The following is a 22106-nucleotide window of genomic DNA, read 5'->3' as shown; positions in this document are numbered from 1 at the left end:
CACAGGGACCTAACGTGAACAAAACTCATCCTTTTCCTTTCACCAAAAGCAGCAAGTAAATAAAAATCAGCTGAACTTGAACAGCTGAACAGCTGTAGCTGTAAACCTAAACAAGCATAGACACATGAATGAACAAATTAGCATATGGAGGAAAGGCAGGACTTGTGTCAGCTTCAGTTGTGTGTAACAACCTACAGTAAAAACATTTTAGGTCTTCATCATTAGGATTTTTTTGTCGTGCTTTTAGAATTACTTTAATTGTAGGAAGAAGCAATATCATTTAGAAAAATAACTTTATTTTTGCATAGTCAGTGTCAAGTTACTGAAATACATGTTGAGCTTGACAGAAAGCAGAAACCAGCAATTCCATCAAAGACATTTAGACACTACTGCAGTTGTAAGTTTAAGAAACTTGAGTCATTTTGGATCCAAAAGCATGACTTGACTCCTGGTACAGTAAGAAGTATAAAATTAAAAGTCTGACTCTCATTAGGCACAAACTGAATTTTCCCTGAGAAGATGTAATTACAAACTTCATATCACATTATCAAGGGGGTTTAAGAGTATGAAAGCAAGATTTGGCTAAAAAATTTAAACACAAGCCCTTAATACTCCATGTGAAGACGAAATTTTCAGGAGGATTAAAAGTTACATATTACAGAACTACAGCAATCAGATACAAGTTAAACGATGTCATCTGGTTTTGGTATATTCCCTTTTGTGTAGTTTTCAGATCAATTCTAATGTTATTTTCCTGAGATCTTTCAGTACTCAGTATGAAGTCTGTGCAGTCCAGCTGCTCTTCCCTCTTCCTGCTCCCCATCTGTTCCTTCCAGCTAGGATTACATTCATGGGAAAAAACTGAGGAATAACCATGAACAACATATATTTTCTAAGCTTAAAACAAATAGTTTAGCCAAAGGAAGACCATCCATTACACCTTTTAGTTAATAAATAATCCAAATAGTTGGCCTTCTAAAAATTGCTGTGTTTGATTTTCCACCTAAAGGTCCATGTCCCATCTTCACATGAGACATGTCTTGTCTCCCCCTTGTCCAGTCCATGTGGATGGCAGGAAGGGTGTCATTACCACCATACCAACATGGTGAGAACCATTATACCCATCATCAGCATCACCACCATCGGTGTTACATGTTAACATACACGGTTGTGTGCTATTTGTACCTATGTTTTGTATAAGGACCATGCAGTATTTCAGTTCTTTTGCACATACAAAGCTTTGTGTCGCAAGTACTCTTCCAAGCATTTCACTGCAAAAGGGTCAACATCAGTATCAAACTTATTAGCAAAGAAGTGGTGGTTTCTTAGCATCCAGTTCAGATCTCCTACCCCAAAAACACAGACAGAGCGAACGTGAACTCCATTGCATGGTGGGTAAGGTGCACCTTTGGATATGTCACCTTCGAAGTACTGCCACTTGACAAACCTGGCCAGTGCATTCATGTCAGAAACATCATACTTGTCACTAGAAGAAACTGCACCTGGGACTTCAGGGATTCTCTGAATTGTTGCCCACAGGTACTCATCTGGGCTGTAAGTATCTTTTGCCCACTCTATGAACTTAAGTATTTTGCTGCTTTTTAATACATGTTCTATAAACCTTCTGCTAACTACAAAATAGGCACTACCAGAAAAAATTGGAGTACTGAGAGGTGGCAGCTGTTTGTCTATGCCTGTGTTCTTTATTTTACCATGAATAATCTCATGGTGTTTTTTCCACCTTACTTCTTTATAAACAGGCATTTTTTCTGTTTCCAAGCTGTTTTCACCTTTAAGGGCTTTTAATTTCTCTACTATTTCCTGGTTGGTCTTTATAGGAAAGTCCATACCACAAAGGTTTATTAGGTATTTCCAGTTTGAACTTTTCCTGTAGAGATCTTTCATGCAGTTAATGTCTGCCTGCACCCTGCTCCATGAAGCATACACAACACTCTCTAACTGGCTGGAAATAAAGACATTCTCAAAACATGAGACTATGCCCTTCACAGCAGCAAAAAAAGACTCTGGAGACTTTTTGTCAACATGAATGCAGTAAAAATTCTGAGGGGCATAGATTGATCTTAGAAGTCTATCAAGCATCTCAATTTTGTGATAAACCACTATTGAGTAAGCAATTGGAAATTCTGCTTCTTCATTGCTGAGAGGTTCCATAATGTACTTCCGAGTCTTGGTGAAAGAGGCACAGTCTGCTGTCATGTTAATATAATCATCTGTTGTTAGTCTAGGGCGTTTCTTAAATGACACCAACAATGTCTCAAGCTTTACTTTTTGAATTTCTTGTATATCCCCCTCTATAATCTTGGTGCAGTTAATATTGCCAATAGGATCTTCTTTTGTCAGCTCCAGATGCTTCCGATTTAAGGAGTCTTGTTTCTGGTTAACTTTCAAAACTGAAATGATTACTAAAATAACAGTTAGACCCAAGAAAAGCCTGAAGCGTGAGTTGTGGCAAAACCGTAATTTCCTCTTCAGCATTTCAAATACCAGGTAGCTCTGCAGGGCTAAAAAAACTGCCCTCCAATCTGTTCATATCAGCTTCAACAACTTCAGAAAAAACACTGCGTGTTTCTCAGGAATTTGGTGAGTTTATCAGGGAGATGGAAGGAAAAATCCTAAAAGACAATGAAATATGACTGTCACCAAAGATTAAAAGGTTTCTTTATAAAATTCATTGTTACTCAGTGACAGTAGAGAGGTTCAGCCAAAAATATTCTGTTGAAATTTGAAATTAATGAATAAAATGAGTTTATTTTTCTAGAAAAAGATTGGGAGAGACAGGTAGTTTTCATGAGACACTATTTCTATAGTAGTAACACCACAAACTGTAGTTCAGTAAGAAAACAGAGCTGATTCAGCTGCACCTAACAAAATCAAATCCAGTGAGTCAAGATAAATTACTGAGAAGCACATACTGGATGTTCATTGATGCTGCAGAGTCTGACAATGTTTTATACTCACTTCCATACTAACATAGATTTCATTATAATTACAACTTACCACTCACTTCCTGGATGCTAGTTACGCTTTATCTTCTCATGGGGAAAGCAGTTCCTGAAGCCTTTCAAGATTTTTGTGTGAGGTGCAGTTGTTCAACATCCTGCAGATGAGCTTAGAAATACAATCAGGAAAGAGCTGATGAGAAGAGGAGAAACAAATCAGTACACCATAGCGCCTCAACTTTCAGAGTTGTGAGAAGAGCTGTGACTGTATTGCTGAAGTTCCTTTTTAAGGTAGAAAGCGACCCTTATGGCCTGTCTCTAAAGCTGTTTTGTGTTAAGTCACTGCAATTGCACCAGTCTAAGAGCACAGCAGTATTGTGTTACCATATTTAAACACACTTCTTTTTATGATTCAGCAATTGCTTTTGTGTGGAAATAGGCTGCAAGGCTGAGCTGCAACAAGATTTATAACACAGCAATCTTGTTTTCATCTTTATATGATTTTATGAATTCACAGGCACTACATTATCTCTGTTAGTCCTGTTTCTCCCTTTTTTTCTGTTTCAGTACTCTGCAAAGGGATCACTGCAGTTATGCAGCTGCTACAGCTATAGCTGTTGAGAAAATTGCATAATAGAACTGGATTACAGAACTACGTGTCTTTTTTTGTAAGTACTACCTCGTGCAGGTAAACTGATGAACAGGATATCCTTAAGCAATTTACATCATCACTAAAATGTTATTTGTACTCAAAAATTCATTGTCTAAAAATTCAGTGCGGGTTTTAATTTCAAACCAACCTCTAATTGCAAAAGCCAAGAGAATCTGTAAAGAATGCCTTCCAAAATTTTAATCTTTAAGTTAAAAGGTTAAGGAAATACTGAAGTATTTGAAGTACTTTCATTTTTTACTACTTACAAAGCATTCTGTGCCCCTGAATAACTTCCTGAACAGCTGTAAGAATAACTGCTACCCAAAAAACTGGTAAGAAAATCTGCTTAAGAAGAAGTGTGCACTGTGTCCACTTCTGAGTGTTGCTGTAGGCTGTTCAGTGTAAGATTTTTCTTTCCCCTCCTTCTTTCATTTTAGCTTTTAATTCTCAAACTGTGGCTTTTAGCCTGCTGCTTGTTCAAAACAGGTGCATGTAAGAAACTTGACGCCTGGCATCACAGAGTTTTTTGATAGTCTTGCTGTCACCAGGATGCACTACACGTTGGGTCCATCACTATGTCCACAGCACTGCAAACTGACTAGGGGAATTGATCCACATGTAGTAGGAGGGGAGGAAGGTGCAGATCACTGCACTGAATGTCTAGCACAGGTCTAAGAACCAGCAGCATTTTAAGGAAGTATGGTAAGCAAATATTTTAGAATTCAAGCCACAAGCAGGCAGAGACCACAAACTGTTTGTGACTAACAGCATTATATAAAAATCTCAGTTACTGTCAAGTGTACTTTGTTTTCAAAGTTACACCTGTAATTATTTTAACCTGCATTTCTAATTTACCTTAGGGAGGTGGACATTTGTTCCAAGTCTGTTTTAGGTGTACAGTGAAGTCAAATTGAAAGAACTAAAATTCTAACCCTTAAAGTAAGCCAGGTGAACTAGTGTGCAATTATTGCTGAAAGCATAGAGAGGTACCTTTTAAAAATATCAGGTCTCACACTTTGAATTCAATTTTTAAAAAATTAAAAAAGGGAAATTTCACAATTACCACTTTTAGTTTGCAATGTGACATCACAGCAATATTATTTAGAGCAAGTTTTAGCATGTTTTATTATGCTAAATAAACTTACCACTTGGTTGCTTACTTGATGTCCTGCTAGTTTTGACTAGTAGATCTGATCCAATAAAAAAATAGTATCTATCACAAATTAAATTATTGAAGGAAAGATACTAGCTATGTGATAGTCTCCATAATCTCCATCAAGTATCTATGACCATAGGATGAAGCTTGTGATACTGGTTACCCTAAATTACTGTTTTCTGCCTATCAACTTAGAAATGAGAAATTTTCTGGAACTTAAAATGTACTTCAAGTACACTTACATTTGTGAAGCTTTAGCTGGCAGAAGCTGGAATGCTTTCTTTAGGATGACAGCACTACTATTTTATCCTATTCTCAGTTTTTATAGGAATACTAGTATTGTGGAGTAACACACACTTCAAGAGGATTGCCAGTCCCTCCCTGATCATTACAATGCAGGGCAACAAAAGTCTTAATCAAAAGCCACTATTGCACTCTTCATCTTCCATGTTTCCAAAGAACAGAGCTTTCTAGTAAGTCTTTCCTGCTCCTGTTTTAGAATAAAATTTAGTTGAAAGCAGGATAAAGAATCTCTTTCACAAAGGCCTTGTATACCCAGCTGGGTGCAATTCCTGTATTGTTTTGAGCTCAGAATAACCAGACCCTGCATTGCCATTATACCAAAATGAGAGATCTGCAAACATTTACATGTTAACATGGCTCTTATCTTTAGATGGAGGTTTTCCTCCAGTCAGAGGAGGAATTTATCCTACAGTCAAATTTGTCCCACTAAGTAAATATTTGTTTATGCTTGCAATTCCTTTTCTAAAAACTCCTAAAACTTGATCATATCCCATTCTTTGCAAAAGCTAACCTGCACAGGATAAGCAAAGATTTGGTACCTTTAATCTAAAAACATAGCCATTTTTTGTTTTATAAAGTTCTATGAGCCCAGAGTACTCATTAGCATAGCATTCAGTAAAGCTTTTAACATCTGTTTCTCAAGCTCTGCATAGCTTTAGTGTGCACACTTGATAATGCACTGTCAGAGGCAGCACTTTGCACTGGGAGGGAGGTTTGTGCAGCCACAGATCAAAGAGTTTACACTGCAGCCTTAGTCTTGCTCTCAATTGAAGTTCAGCTGCAGAAGTTATGTACTTGACATGCATCCTTCTTTTACAACCTCCTCCTCCTTCAGTCACAGCCTGTATTTCCAATGCAGTAGACATTAAGTCATTAAAGGGGGGAAAATATAGGAGCTGCTGGTTTTTGGAGGAGTTAGTACAAAGATTGAGGTTGGCTGCCCACTTCCCTCTTCCCTGACAGTATTATTCTTCACTGCTGTATACAAACTGTATGTTACGACTAAACACAAAACCAAGATGATTTAAACATGATTTCTGCTACAGACTAGTGTTCTCCATTTAAACAGACCTTATGAAAAGAAGAATTACTCTATCTAGTTTAAATCTCCATTTCTGGCACCTCTTCTGTGCCAAAGGGCAAATCCCTTGGATCATCTGCTTCTTAGTTTACTAACCTGTGAAACCAGTACTCTTTACCTAGCAGTTTGGGAAACATCTTGATAAAAGCCATGTTCTGATTTAATTTCTGTTAACCTGTCAAGGTGCCACTTTAAACAGCTGATTTCATTAACAATGCCTTCACCTGGTTACTATATAAACTTGTGTTAACCCTACATGCTAAGTTCTTAATCTGACCCATAGTACCGACTGAAACATGTCAGCACTAAGACTATACGGATACTTATGCCAAAGGAGCTGAATGGGAATAACCGTCACCAAAGAAAGGCTGTGGCCTCAGACAGGAGGGAGCAGCACCTTCTAAGCCCAGCCCAGCGTGTGAGTTTAGATAAGTTTGGCTTCACCCATCCTTAAAAACAAACAGAAAATCCCACAAGAAACTTAGGTCTTCAGAGAAAAAAATCAAACAAAATACTTTTACAAGTTTATACAACAGCTCTAAGGGACACCAAAGTTTACGTGGAGGTTTTATAGACAGGCTGGACTGGAGCGGCAGCATGTAATGGTAGTGCTATTAGCCAGGACCATTACATCCCCACCACAGGGCTGGTCTTCAGAAAGAGGATCTCTGTGAGGGCACAGAGCTGGCAGAGTGCTGCCGCACCAGCCCCAGTGAAGGGCACGTGCCTCAGCCCACCAACATGGAAACCAGCCTTTGGCTGCCAGCACAGCAGTTCTCTTCGGCTGCAGTTCCATGGTGCAACTGGTTTAATACTACAGTGCCCTGCTGGTGGAGGCAGAAGCCCTGCTCCCATATCTGCTGGCCACCCATCAAGCCTGGACAGACACAACAGCAGATACAACCAGCTGGCCTCCTGGGTGGCTCTCTGCTGTCAGCTCTCATGGCTGCTGGCAGGGCCCCAATGGCACTAATGGGCCCTGACAGCTCCAGCTGGCCCCCTCCAAGCTCCCCCACCGCCCCATTTCAGCCTCCCACAGCTGCCAGCCCCTGCCCCTGCCATAGCAAGGCCAGTCTCCAGTCCCCACAGCCTGGCCGTAGGCCCTGACAAGCTGTGCCCAAGTCCCAGCTCAGCCTCGGCATGTCCCCATCCCCAGGGAGGTGCCTGCTGTCAGGGCTGCCCCCATGCCCCTTGGCTGCCCTGCTCCTGGCTGCGGTGGTGGGACAGGCCTGGCTGCCACCCCTGCCCTGATGAAGCCACCATGGGGAGCTACCAGCCCTGCGGCATCCTGCAAATCTCTGCTCACCACGCCACAGCCCAGCCAACCCTGACACCAAGTTTTAGGCTCTTGTGTGGGCTGATACGGCTGAAAGTGAGAGAGGCATCTTTCCCTAAACGAGGTTAAAAGCAACAGCAGGCAGCCTTTCACCAGCGTCAGGCTAGGGTGGCACCACTCCCCAGGGCTGTCCATTTGCCTGAGTCACAGTGTCAGTATTGGGCAAACAGGATCCCCAGTTCTCAGGCATCACAGGTCGTCCCCCATGCCAGCTCACACAAAACGCATTGCCCCCCTCTGTCCTGTCTGAAGCAGTTTAGAGAGCTGAGTAAAACCGTAAACGAAGTAGATGATTTTTGTATTTAAGCGATTACCATACATTTTTATACTAAGTATATTTTCTTCCCTTGGAAAAAGCAGCTAGGGCCTGCTGCTGAAACGGTACGCAGACACATCTCATGAGGAGATGAAAATCATTAGGGTCTGGTAGCACAGAAAAAAAAAAAATCATGTGTCTTTTGATTTTGGCACTTCAGCCTTTTCTTACACCAATGGAAAAACTCTTGAGGCAAGATGTCAAACACCAATTCAGCATCCAAAAGGAAGCACTGTAGCCTCCAATATGCACCACAGACCAGTATCAGCACCAGAAATTCAGAAGGGGGAGGTCTGGGGTACTCCAGCAGCCTGTTAAATCCTATGAAAGACTGACAGAAAGGCAGGAAAGAACTTAAGAGTTAGGTAGCATCACGAAAGCAGTCAGGAGGTCAAAAGCAGTCATAACAAGAGTAGGGAAGATCTGAAAGGTCTTGCGGGCTTAGCTGCAACTTTCTGGTGTCACGTCTCTCTCAGCCTTGTGGGCTGCTGAACTAACATGCACCCAACTTCCCTTCATTTTCCTCCTGTTCCGCTTTCTCTAACAAATACCAGAGAAAGTAGACGGTCATGTTTGCTCTCATAGTTGCTTTGATGACTTTTGGCATATAGCTACTGTGGAGAGGACCTAGCAACATGAACATTACACTGGGGTCTATTATATGCCCATAGACACATTAGCTTTTAAAGAAAGCTTTAAAACAGATATTTGAAAACTTCCTGGCACCTGCACTAATATCCTACATCCATTCATGACAACCTGAGATTTTTGTTTTTACAGAAATGTATCCAAGAAAAGCCAAGTGGAAAATGTAGTGCTGAGTACACCCACCTCAGAAATGGTAGTTGGGATGGGCCAGGAGACAAGTAATAGTTTTGATGGGTGGGGAGTGAGAGTCAGAACTGACTTATTTTTCCCTTTTCTTGCCTCAGAGGGAGGGAAAATCTAAGGAAATGTCCTTGTTTCAGCTGGGATGGAGTTAATCATCTTCTTAGGAGCTAGCAGGGTGCTGTGTTTTGGCTTTCATGTGAGACTTCTCAGTTCCTCAGGCCTTATTAGTGAGAAGGCTGGAGGGGCACAAGGAATTGTGAGGAGACACAGCCAGGACGGCTGACCTGAACTAGCCGAAGCAGTATTCAATACCATGGGGCGTCATGCCTGGTATATGTACCTAGGGGGTTGGCTGGGGCAGGTGGATCATTGCTCAGGGACTGGCCGGGCATCTGTTGGTGGGTGGTGAGCAGCTGTGTTGTGCACCACTTGTTCCTTTCCCTCTGGATTTTACTCTTCCCCTTCCCCTTTTCATTGTAACTGTTATTGTCAGCATTGTTACTGTTGTTCTTTTACTTCTATTCTATTTCAATTATTAAACTGTTCTTATCTCAAGCCTTGAGTTTTACCTTCCTTTCCAACTCTCCTCCCCATCCCCCTGGGTAAGGGGGGAGGGAGCGAGCGGCTGCGTGATACTTAATTACCAACCGGGGTTAAACCACAACAGAAAACTTCAGCTACCCCTGAGAACTGTAAGTAAGCAGGTGTTGACCAGATCTTCGCTATTCTATCTTCCCATTAACAAATTCTACCCAAGATAGAAAGCTTTTCCCCAATGCTTTAGGAGGCCCTCCACTGAGGATGGATTTGCTGGAAAGTCCTTGAGTTTTACCAGGGCATATCCACGATGCTTCAAAGTATACACGTCCTGCAAGCATTTATTACAATAAACCTGTTTCCATTCACGTTCAGTTATGCAGAACGTTTGTTCTGATGAGGACTTATCTTTAAAGCCCTAAGCAGCTTGCATAAACACACACATGCATAAGCACAAAGACAGACTGCACAGATGCAGGGCTATCTGCAGAAATTTGCCAGACCTAGAACAAAGTCGTATTTACTCAGCATTTCCATGATACCAAGCAGCACAATATTGAAAGTAGATACGCCTGTAACTGAATGAAAGTACTCATGTTTGTGCCATTAGGTAAGTCTTCAGTCTTGCTGAAAATAAGAATTGGTCATAAGCCGAGTATTTGGGTTACCATTAGACTTTACAGGACTAAGACCTTAATTCTGAAAGTCAGACAGAGGCAGTGGCAGGGTTCCACATGGGTGCAGTAGTCTACTCATTGACAAGTCTGCAAGAGCAGGGCTCTTCCTTCACAGCTGCTAAAAACCCCAATAAAATAAAAAAGGTATTTCCTTTTTAGAGGAAAAAATAACATATTTCTAGTGCCTTGTTAGCTTAGAAGGCAGGTTTAAACAAAAATCCACAAACAGCTAGTACTGCTACACCTACCACTGCATAGAGATTAAACAGTGACAGCAGCTAAAAGTAGACAGCTGTTTTTCAAGGGGGGTGGGGGGAGCTGGGGAAGATTGAAAATAAATTCAAAGCTGTGGGTCATTTGGAGATCTTACCTTCTAGTGTCAGGAACCTGACATACTAAAATCTTTCTCTTTTAAAAAAACAAGTAACACCCATACGAGCACACACTCAGTGTGTAAAATAGCATTGTAAAACTGTAAATTTTAGTAGCCTTTCCAGTACCCTCTTGTACTACTGGATCAAGTAAATCTTCCTTTGAACAGTTCAAAGCCTGACTGCCATTTGCGTTCATGTCTGGCCTTAGAGCTCCCACAGGCAGAGCTGTAACAGTAAGAGATTTCAACTAAGGAGAGTAAAGCTGTTACAGCAAAGTGACCAGTTCCTACCTTGAGAAGACCGTGACTTTTAGTACTGAAGAAAAGATACGCTTTATTTCTAGGTAACTAACACTGAAACTACACTCACAAATCCCAAAACAAGAAAACCACAAAATCTTTAAAGTTGTCCCATTTAACACCCAGTACAACTGCCTGGTGTTCATGAAGGTAATTTGCACACATTGGCTACTTCAAAGTAAAATGCCTATCTATTTTTTTCACATTATTCCAAAGTAGGAACTATAATTTCACCAGGGACAGAGCAGCTGCTGTACTCCTCGTGCCCACCTTCAGAATTTTGCTAATTGCTACCTTGTGACAATGCTGTATTTCAGAATGGGACACGCTGGCAGACTGTTTCAGGAAAGGTAGTATCTATGAAACCACAACTAAATCTCATGTGGATCATCACGTTCCTGAGTACTTGGATCCCTCTTCAAGCACAATGTTTAAAATATTATTCTAAGGAGACTATCTTTAGCTCTATGCAGACGCCAGTGTTTTAAACCCATGCCTACAGTTACAGTTCATCAGTGAGCTGAATGACAACTACTACCAGCAGCAATAATCTCTGAAAAGAACAGGTATCTCTTACAGTTACAGGACTAACAAGGATCACCATCATGCTTAAGTGCATAGATTTAACTCTATTGCGCAAGTCAATAAAACAATACTACTTTTAATCTACAGTTTAAGAGGCACTATATGATTTTTTTTGGGTTTTTTTTTCCACTGCTCATTTCAGGCAAGATGAGTTTAATCTGACCTGCAAGACAAGACATACGAATACAGTTCAAAAATATTCCTTTTTATTGTCTAGGAATAGACAAGAAACCTACCCAGAAAGTAGGTTTCGCTGCAAAATACACAAAACCACAAACATACCTCCCCACCCCCCACCCTACATTATAGTTTACAGTGCTGTATATATAACATCAGCAATAGGCAACTTTCATGGTCATTGCAGAAATTTTATACTGGGTGAGAGCTATCACCTCTTACTCTGTTCCTTACAGAACTTTTCAGTAGGAAAACAGCCTAATCCTTCCACCCTTGAGAAAGATCAACAAAGGAAGGCTTTTAAATCTAATAGGGAACAGTACGTATGACTAGGATGGGAGGATCAACACACAGGAAGATTTGGTAACAGTTATCAAACACAAAGTTTTTGTTATGATTTAGATGTTCTCCTCTGCTGGGTGCAAAGAGCTTTCTGAGATAACCTATCACAGTTTACTAAGATGTGATGAGGTTTCTGTTCATTAAGCCTCTCTACTAACACCACAATTATCCTGTGTATAACAACTCTTCACAGTGCAAGAGGTGGTTTACCTGCAGCTATAAAGTAAACCTAATAGCACAAGTTATTTTGGTTGTACTAGTTGGACGTGCTACTTTCCTTTTTTCACCTTTCCCAAGACAGAATTCTACGTTGATAAGTGTTTTCAAGTTTCAGTAGCTTATGAAACAAGGTAAGTGGAGAACTTCTGGATTATATTGGAATACAAAGGAAAACCAGGAGGAGATTATTAGAAAAGAAATAAAACTTTTCACAAGACTAGTGCGTTTTCCATTGTAACAACAAATGTGGAGAGCAGGATTTTGCTCAGCAAATCACCACATTCTGCACAGCAGACTGTAAATCTTCAGCTTGCCTATTCCCTAGTACATTTTGCTTAAGTCAGAAAAAAAGAGAACAGACTTGGAAAAGGAATTCATCGGATTTTTTAAGCAACTTTGGGCTCTTCTGGCTTCAGGAAAGAAGTACTACCCCAGATAATTCAGATTCATAGGAAAGAGATGATGCTGGTAGGTAATGTTTTCTATAGGCAGAATGAAGAATGACTGAAAAGGAAAAACAGTAGTATACATTTGTATACATCTACTTTCAAAAGCTTCAACGTGAGCTACAAATACTGCATTATTTTTCACAAGCATTTTCAAGCTGAAGTCTATAGACTGAAATGCTAGATTTGTCCCCTCTTACTACCATTTCTGTCATTCTTAACAGCTCTGAGGTCACCTACCTCATATTCCATTAAAAAAGAAATTTAAAATTGTAGACTCCAAACCAGCAATTCCCTCCTGCTGCCACTCCTCCTCCTTCTCACAAAGAAACCTACTTTTCTGAGCAACACTGAAAGAAGGCAAAGTGCCAGAGCACAACTGAGCCTCCTGTAAGGCTTCTGAGTCCTCCCATCCAACTTGGGTCACAGGAAACTATTTACAACTTTCTAAACAGCTTTGCTGTTCTGAAAAAAAAGGTTTCTTCAAGGTTTTCCTAGTTCTAACAAGTTTAACAGAGACAGAGAGAATGGCAAGGGGGAGAAAGAGGCCACATCGCAGGACTGCAGCACCTCAGGAGGATCACATGCCCCCTGAACACTGTGCTCGCTAACAGATTTCACATCAACCCAGTACTGCTGAGGCCAATAGCTCTGCACGCACTGCTGCTGGAAAAGGCAAAGGAAGAAAGGGAAGACAGATTGAAAGGGAGAAAAGGAAAAAGAGGGAGAAAGGGGAGAAGGAAAGAAAGGGATGACAAAGAAATGGGAGATGTGAAGAGAGGAGAGGGGAAGAGAGGGGAAGAGAGGGGAAGAGAGGGGAAGAGAGGGGAAGAGAGGGGAAGAGAGGGGAAGAGAGGGGAAGAGAGGGGAAGAGAGGGGAAGAGAGGGGAAGAGAGGGGAAGAGAGGGGAAGAGAGGGGAAGAGAGGGGAAGAGAGGGGAAGAGAGGGGAAGAGAGGGGAAGAGAGGGGAAGAGAGGGGAAGAGAGGGGAAGAGAGGGGAAGAGAGGGGAAGAGAGGGGAAGAGAGGGGAAGAGAGGGGAAGAGAGGGGAAGAGAGGGGAAGAGAGGGGAAGAGAGGGGAAGAGAGGGGAAGAGAGGGGAAGAGAGGGGAAGAGAGGGGAAGAGAGGGGAAGAGAGGGGAAGAGAGGGGAAGAGAGGGGAAGAGAGGGGAAGAGAGGGGAAGAGAGGGGAAGAGAGGGGAAGAGAGGGGAAGAGAGGGGAAGAGAGGGGAAGAGAGGGGAAGAGAGGGGAAGAGAGGGGAAGAGAGGGGAAGAGAGGGGAAGAGAGGGGAAGAGAGGGGAAGAGAGGGGAAGAGAGGGGAAGAGAGGGGAAGAGAGGGGAAGAGAGGGGAAGAGAGGGGAAGAGAGGGGAAGAGAGGGGAAGAGAGGGGAAGAGAGGGGAAGAGAGGGGAAGAGAGGGGAAGAGAGGGGAAGAGAGGGGAAGAGAGGGGAAGAGAGGGGAAGAGAGGGGAAGAGAGGGGAAGAGAGGGGAAGAGAGGGGAAGAGAGGGGAAGAGAGGGGAAGAGAGGGGAAGAGAGGGGAAGAGAGGGGAAGAGAGGGGAAGAGAGGGGAAGAGAGGGGAAGAGAGGGGAAGAGAGGGGAAGAGAGGGGAAGAGAGGGGAAGAGAGGGGAAGAGAGGGGAAGAGAGGGGAAGAGAGGGGAAGAGAGGGGAAGAGAGGGGAAGAGAGGGGAAGAGAGGGGAAGAGAGGGGAAGAGAGGGGAAGAGAGGGGAAGAGAGGGGAAGAGAGGGGAAGAGAGGGGAAGAGAGGGGAAGAGAGGGGAAGAGAGGGGAAGAGAGGGGAAGAGAGGGGAAGAGAGGGGAAGAGAGGGGAAGAGAGGGGAAGAGAGGGGAAGAGAGGGGAAGAGAGGGGAAGAGAGGGGAAGAGAGGGGAAGAGAGGGGAAGAGAGGGGAAGAGAGGGGAAGAGAGGGGAAGAGAGGGGAAGAGAGGGGAAGAGAGGGGAAGAGAGGGGAAGAGAGGGGAAGAGAGGGGAAGAGAGGGGAAGAGAGGGGAAGAGAGGGGAAGAGAGGGGAAGAGAGGGGAAGAGAGGGGAAGAGAGGGGAAGAGAGGGGAAGAGAGGGGAAGAGAGGGGAAGAGAGGGGAAGAGAGGGGAAGAGAGGGGAAGAGAGGGGAAGAGAGGGGAAGAGAGGGGAAGAGAGGGGAAGAGAGGGGAAGAGAGGGGAAGAGAGGGGAAGAGAGGGGAAGAGAGGGGAAGAGAGGGGAAGAGAGGGGAAGAGAGGGGAAGAGAGGGGAAGAGAGGGGAAGAGAGGGGAAGAGAGGGGAAGAGAGGGGAAGAGAGGGGAAGAGAGGGGAAGAGAGGGGAAGAGAGGGGAAGAGAGGGGAAGAGAGGGGAAGAGAGGGGGAAAAAAAGAAGGTAAAAGAAGGGAGTTAAAAAAGGGGGAAAAGGAGGTAAGGTAAGAAAGGAAAAAGAAAGAAAAAAGAAGACAGAAAGGAAGAAAGAAGGAAAAGAGAGGAAAAGAGAGAAAAAAGAGAAAGGGGGGAAGGTAAAAGGAAAAAAAGAAGGAAAAAGAGAAGGAAGGGCAAGAAGAGAGAAGGGAAACAGAGGGAAAAGTAGAAGGGAAAAGAGAAAGACTGAAAAAAGAGAAAGGAAAAAAGAAGGAAAAAAGAGAGAAACAAAGAAAGAAGGAAGGAAAAGGAAAGTAGGAAAGAAAAGGGAAGAAAGGGAAAGAGAAGGAAAGAAGGAAAGGAAGAAAAGAAAAGAAAGAAAAAAAGGGGGGGGGGGCGTCACAGAAAGAATCGTGGTGGGAAGAAGACAGACAGCAGAGGAAGAAATGAAAGAAGGGCAGAAAAATAGGTCGGAAGTAAAGCACAGCAGAAGGAAGAGAAGGAGAGCGGCGCAGCAGCTGCGTCCCCCCACCCTCCGGTGCAGCACCTGCCCAGCGATCCCGCGGCTCCCGGGGGCGCGCCGCGCGGTCACGGAGGGGCCCGGGAGCCGGGATGCTCACGGCCCGGCCCGGCCCGCCCGCAGCACCCACCTGCGAGGCCGCGGCCGCTCTCGCCCGGCGCGGCGCGGCGAGCGGGCGCCCCGGGGCAGGCAGGGCGCCTCGGCAGCGCGGGGCCGCACGTCCCACCCTGCGCGGCCCGGCCCCACCCACCCACGCACCCACCGGCCCGGCCTCGCCCCACCCGTCGGTGCGCGGCGCCCGGCGCCGTCTCGCCGCTGCCCCTTCTCACCGCCCCCTCCCCCGCTCCGACGGTGCTGAGCTGCCGCCGGCCGCCTTCGCAACTGCTCTTGTTCAGCCTCTTTTTTTTCCCCTTGTCTTAAAAGGCTCCCCCGGCGGCGCCGGTAACGCTGAAACCCGCGTAGGACGGGGCGGGGGCCGCTCCTGCGCGGCTGACGGCGGCGCGGGGCTCTCTCCGCGTTCCCAGCCCCCGGACGGCGCGGCCCGCCCGGAGCAGGCAGCAGCCGCAGGGCACAGCGCAACACGCCCCGCACCTCGCCCCGGGCGCCCACCCCGGGGCCGAGGGGAAGGCACCGCGACGGGGCCGGCTCGGCTGCGGCAGCCGCGCCTCTGCGAGCGGGGAGCGGTGTGGATGTGCAGCGCCGCCTGCGCGCCGGCCGGGCTGCCCCGCCACCGCCTTCTGCGGGCAGATGTGTTCGAAATGGTCAGCGGGTGGAAAAATCGAGAGGCGGAAGAGGAGGGGGTGGGAGTGGGAAGGGAGCAGACCTGGCTGGGAAGCCGGGTACGAAACTTGCAGCGGTGAAAAGCAAAGCGTGTCCAGACAGAGACTGAGGAAGACTGTGTTGCCCGCTTTGTGCCGTCAAATGTCCGCCCGAAAACAAACATACTCGACAGGGTTTGGAGAGCTGTGGAACGTGAAGGTGGAGCTTAGGGGCTGGCCCTTATAAAACAGAAAATTAAATTTCAAGGAGATAGGAAGTTCAAAGAAAGTATCTTCCTCATTCAAACAATCCCCAAGCGCTGCAGCCTGCAGCAGCTTGAACAGTGCTTTGCAGCATTCCCCAAGGACCCCTGCACAACAGCATTATCAGGAGTTCAGTGCGATTATGGCAGATCGAGGCTCGCCTAAAGGACCTTCCTGTCCTGTCCCCATCCCAGCTGTGAGCCCCCATTGGAGGTTTATGCATCTGCACGGTAAGGGGGATCGAGGGGGCTGAAAGCTAACAAGAAAATGAAATGTGGTTCCAAGGCTGTCACTAGGAGACGCTGCCCGGAGAAGGGGGAACTGCCTCTACATGTGACCACTTAGATAAGACAGGTTAGTTTGGGAATGGACTGCGAGACCTCCAATCTGCATCGTTACATTTTCAAGAAAATATCCATTATATATGTATCTTCCAGGTAGAGAAGTAGAGCATAACTACATTCTAGCTTGCACTCATCCCTTTTTCCTGACACGTGGGGGGGAAAAAAAGGGGTCTTTCTAGCATGTCTGTTATTTATGGGGCTGAACTTGTGGTGGAGCACCATACTAAATGGCCTTTCCTCTGCAAACCCAGTAGAGGTTGGTAACAGAAATTTCCAACAGGAGTGAGAAGTTTGGAGGGAGAGGGCAAGATTTCTTACTTGTTTTGCCTGTAGAGAGTAATCATTTATCATGAGAGCTGATGACTGTATCTTGTTGGTCTTGCATGTAAATTAGAACAGCAAGTGACAGGTAGTGTGAATTTAAGTATTTGTAAAGCATTGTAGTAAAGAAGTAGTAACAGTAGAGCTGAACACCAAGTATTCTTAAGAGTGACTTGGGTAAGCTTTGGGGGCACATGTTTTCTTTCTTTGTTTTTCGTTCCCCTTGCCTTCGTTACACACACAACTGCATATGCAAAGAAGTGTGTTGGATCAAAATAAGCAAAGCACCAGAGTTCATGTGTAATGCTGCAGTAACAGAAAGTGCCCTCTAACAATTACTTCCTGCAGAGAGAAAAAGAAAAGAAAAAGCCTGAAAGTCATTACTGAAACTTGTAATTTCAGGTAGAGAGCTGAAGTCTGGTGTTCCCTAACTTCTGCACAGGTATAAAGTGGAGTTCTTCGTAGACTGGCATGATTAGAGAGGTTGTGATCCTTGGCCAACCATGCTGGCAAAGACTCATCATTTGTTTATTGCAGCTTTGTGACATTTCAAGGACTGTGTTTCACTTATCGTTCCTCTCATGGATAGTTTTTGTCAGCTGATCCAGAATGAAAATAGATGAAGTGGATTTGCACCTGGGTTTCGGTCTTCTAACTTTGAGGTTGGAATATGAAGATGACAGGGTCCACAAGCTGGTCTTCCTGCTGTGTGATAGACCAGTGAGAGATGTCACTGTATGCCAAATGTGAAACAAAATAATAAAATAAAAAAGAGATACCATTCACAATTTTGGAAGTACTCATGTACTATTATAAAATATATATTATAAAATATATATTATAAAATACATAATTGATTTTCTTGGAAATCTTGACTGGTTTGCATGAAATCAATTTGTACATGAATATTTGACAGCTGTGGTAAGACCAACAATCCAGTGAGAACAAGGCATACAAACATCATAATTGAGAAAGTTTAAAAGAACAGTTTTCTGTGCATGGCTAAACTTACATATTTATGGTGCAGGAGAACACAACTTAAATGTATTTCCACTAGGAGGACATCTGTCTCATAGGTAAGCTTGCTCTAAATTTATATTATTATCTCATTTGTCATTTGACAGCTGCCTCAAGGCTTTTAAGCCTTTTCTTGGAAAACCTAAAGAATATAGAACATTTTTTTTTACCCTGTCAAAAGTTTGCACTGCAAAGAGTTTTTTCAAACCTAATGCTTGTATCTTCTCAATTTTACCAGTTTTAAGGAAGTAAAAGTTTCTTTTTTCTGAAAAGCAAGACAGTGGTCTAGCATCTTGTAATGTTAATACCTTCTCTGCTGACCTTTTCAAAAGACCGCTTGGCTGAGGTTTTGTGTGTAATAAGCGTAACCTCAATATCTGTTTCTTGTGATAGTTTAGACCTAACATTAGGAAGATGCTGGATCCTAATATCTGACCTCAACCGGAGGTAAGCAGAGGATCCTAACCCCAGTTTTGAATCCTGCTACGCCTTGAAGGTTTCTTAATAGAGAGGCTCTGCCTTTACTACATTAGCCTTCTCTAAGGAAGGAGTTGCTACAATGTAGAAATTTGTATCTTCTGTAATCTTTTCTGTAAGCATTCCTAGTAAGATTTCCCTTTGTTGTTGTCATGGTTTAAACTCAGCTGCTAACTAAGCACCACACAGCCACTGGCTCAGTCCCTCCTCACCCAGAGGGATGGGGAAGAGAATTGGAAAGGAATGTAAAAATCAGGGTTTGAGATAAGAACAATTTAATAAGTAAAGCAAAAGCTGTGCACCCAAGCAAAGCAAAGCGAGGAATTCATTCACCACTTCCCATGGGCAGGCAGGTGTTCAGCCATCTCCAGGACAGCAGGCCCCATCATGTGTTAACAGTTACTTGGGAAGACAAACAGCATAATGCTGGATGTCCCCCACTTCCCTCTTCTTCCCCCAGCTTATATAGTCAGGATGATGTCATAAGGTATACAGTATCACTTTGGCCAGTTTGGGTCACTTGTCCTGGCTGTGTCCCCTCCCAATGTCCTGTGCCCCTCCAGCCCTCATGCTGGCAAGGCCTGAGAAACTGAAAAGTCCTTACCTCAATATACGAGCAACAACCAAAATGATCCATGTGCCATCAACATTGGTCTCACACCTAATCCAAAACACAGCACTGCACCAGCTACTAAGAAGAAAATTAACTCTATTCCAGGTGAAACCAGGAAAGTTGAAATGTTTATGAGACTTAACATTCTTGCCTGGATTCCCCACACTGCTTGCTCAGTGCCTGAGTAGGCAAAAAAACCAAAAACCAAAACCAAAAAAAATCTGATCTTCAATTTGCAGATGAACTCTTAAAAGCTGAGTCTCAGCATAAGTCAGAAGGCAGGTGCTGGAAATTCACTGTGTCAAAAAAAAAAAAAAAAATAAAAAAATCTGAAGATGGTGATCACAGCTGCCAAAACCACTTTAGCACCAAGTATTGTCTGACAGAGGAAGACACCCCATCCCCTTTAAGAAAATACATGTGAAGCACATTGTAGCACACTCCTCTTTGGAACAAAGTGCCTTCCGATATGGATGAGTATTCATTTGTAGGGATGAACATCGTTCATGCCTAAAGTTGTTAAGGGAAGCTCACGTTTTCTTCCTCAGAATATGTGTCATACATATTAGAAATACTCTTTCATTTTACCTATTGTGTGTTTACACAAAATTGTTACACTTTCTGAGAAACACATTTGTCAGGTAAGTTTAAGGTAAGTTTAATGTGAATAAACTGTGACAGTACTGCATGATCAAGGCCACCCTGGGACAAACTCTTCCAAGACATTGCCTGGCAGTTAGTACTAATTACAGAATCAAAACCAGAGTGGAATGCATTGCTGCCTTGAGTTGCCAAAATTAACTGTAAAACACATACTAGGTAAATTAGGGGTCTCTCCATTGTACCACTGTGGTCAGTTTGACCTTGGCTTGCTGCCAGATGCCTACCCAGCTGCTCCCTTACTCTACCTCCTAAACAGGATGGGGGAGAAAATAAGATGGAAAAAGGTTGGAATAAAGACAGGGAGATTGCTTACCAATTATTATCGAAACAGACTCAACTTGGGAAAGATTACTTTAGTTTACTACCAATTAAAAATAGAGTAAAATGATGGGAAACGAAGACAAAATTAAGCCTGCTCTCTATAAAAAATAAATCTCCTAGCCCCGCTGGCTTCTTCCTAGGCTAGGCTGAGCTTCACTGCTTTGTTTCTGACTCCTCTACCTCCTCCCGTCACAAGCACTGAGCAGAGATGAGGAATGGGCGTTGTTATCAGTCTATAACTGCTCCTCTCTGCCATTCCTTCCTCCTCATGCTGTTCCCCTGCTCCAGCATGAGTCTTTGCATGGGATACCTTTCCACAGGGTTCAGTCTGTCAGAAACAGACTGCTCCAGTGTGGGTTCCCCCACCCAGGCTGCAGCTCCTGCCAGGAGTCTGCTCCTGTATGGGCTCTCCATGGACTGCAACTTCCTTCAGGGCATGTCGACCTGCTGCAGTGAGGCCTTCCATGGGGTGCAGGGTGGATATCTGCTCCACTGTGGTTCTCCATGGGCTGCAGGGGGACAAACTGCTCCACCATGGTCTTCTCCATAGGGAAGTCTCTTCTGCAGCACCTGGAGTACCTTCTCCCCTCCTTCTCCACTGACCTTGTTGTCTGCAGGTCTGTTTCTCCCATGTTTTTCTCACTCCTTTCACTCACAGCTGCTGTTCAGTGGTTTTACCCTTTCTTAAAAACGTAATCACAGAGGTGCCACTCGTGTTACTGACAGGCTCAGCTTTGGCCAGCAGTGAGTCCATCTTGGAGCCGTGTGGAACCAGCTGTGATCAGCACAAGGCATCACCTGGCCTCTTCTCACAGAGGCCACCCCTGCAAGCCCCACCCCCCCCCCCCCCCCCCCCCCCCCCCCCCCCCGCCAAGTAAACGCAACAGAACCACTTAGGTTATTTTTTATTACTCTGATTCAGTTAAAATCATGACTTGCCAATTTGCACTGAAGAAGTGAGAAGCAGGCCTGGTGTTAACATGTCTGCTAGGGGGAAGACTCCTCTTGCTGGCTGCTTTTGCAGGAGTGATGAAAGATCAGTCTGGTGTGGCCTTGCAAATCCAGTATTTTATACATAAAGAGAATCAGTCAAACTCCTCCTAAGACACTAACAAATTAGACAGACATCAACCTTTCAAACTGTTCCAAAATTTATTTTTGAAAAGTATCAACAGTTTTAGAAAGTCCCCTCTCTGAAAGTAAAAATAAATCAATATAAATATTATCTATAAAAATGTAAATAAATACATACATAAATATACACACATACATACATGCAGACTTATACATATATGTATGTATATGCGAGGAATTCTGAAGTGATGTCTGAGTTGGTTTTGTTTCTCTTCTACACTTTTGAAACATTTCACAACTTTCAGAGCCCAGTCTCACAATTGCTTTAAGGTGGGCTAAGTGCAGGCTTCTTCTGAAAGGACTGCAGACCGTGTATCTGCTCTGCTCAAGCCTTTCTTTCCTTTGAATTTCTATCATCTATCGTTTCATAGCCCAACTTTTCCTTTTAAGTTTGTTTCATTTCTCCTTTCTCCCTTTGTTGAAGGTGGTCTGTTGTTACAGCTGTGTGGTGGGTTGACCATGGCTGGATGCCAGGTGTCCACCAAAGCCACTCCATCACTCTCCTCCTCAGCTGGACAGGGGAGAGGAAATACAACAAAAAACTCAGGAGTTGAGAGAGGGCAGGGGGATCACTCAGCAGTTGCCATCATGGGCAAAACAGGCTTGACTTGGGGAGACTAATTTATTACCAACCAAACCAGAGTAAAGTAATGAAAAATAAAACCAAGTCTTAAAAACACCTTCCCTTCACCGTCCTTTCTCCTGGGCTTAACTTCACTACTGATTTTCTCTACCTCCTCCCCTCTGAGCGTTGCAGGGGGATGGACGTTGTGTTCATTATGTGTTGTCTCTGCTGCTCCTTCCTCCTCACACTCTTCCCCTGCCCCAGTGTGGGCTCCCTCCCACGGGAGATGGTCCTCCACAAGTTTCTGCAATGTAAGTGCTTCCCATGGGCTACAGTTCTTCATGAACCACCCCCGTGTCGGTCCCTCCCACAGGTGCCGTCCATCAGGCCCAGCCTGCTCCAGCGTGGGTCCCCCATGGGGTCACAAGCCCGGCCAGCAAACCTGCTCCAGCGCGGGCTCCTCTCCACATGCCAG

General features: G+C 44.4%; 1 protein-coding gene across 6 annotated transcripts; it reads right to left on the bottom strand.

Moving 5' to 3' along the window:
- Window positions 1–276: 276 nt before the first annotated feature.
- GCNT1 (glucosaminyl (N-acetyl) transferase 1) lies at window positions 277–16081 on the bottom strand. Of its 6 annotated transcripts, none has more exons than XM_080371699.1 (3): window positions 15978–16081; window positions 3019–3153; window positions 277–2633 (listed from the first exon to the last, which is right to left on the bottom strand). In XM_080371699.1, exon 3 carries the CDS (start codon window positions 2494–2496, stop codon window positions 1216–1218), a length of 1281 nt encoding a protein of 426 aa, XP_080227825.1. In that variant the 5' UTR covers window positions 2497–2633; window positions 3019–3153; window positions 15978–16081; the 3' UTR covers window positions 277–1215. The 6 variants fall into 6 exon arrangements, with proteins under 6 accessions (XP_080227825.1, XP_080227824.1, XP_080227822.1 ...); XM_080371698.1 differs by lacking the exon at window positions 15978–16081 and adding an exon at window positions 15484–15502; XM_080371696.1 differs by lacking the exon at window positions 15978–16081 and adding an exon at window positions 15285–15412.
- Window positions 16082–22106: the final 6025 nt, after the last annotated feature.

The sequence above is a fragment of the Falco punctatus genome (genome assembly GCF_963210335.1).
Source record: "Falco punctatus genome assembly, chromosome: Z".
NCBI lineage: Eukaryota > Metazoa > Chordata > Aves > Falconiformes > Falconidae > Falco > Falco punctatus.
The sequence above is the reverse complement of the archived record's forward strand: the minus strand, read 5'-3'. Positions and strand labels throughout refer to the sequence as shown.

Bases quoted from the DNA above. Each gene is read 5' to 3' on its own strand.
- GCNT1 (XM_080371699.1), bottom strand. From the start codon at position 2,496: ATGCTGAAGAGGAAATTACGGTTTTGCCACAACTCACGCTTCAGGCTT.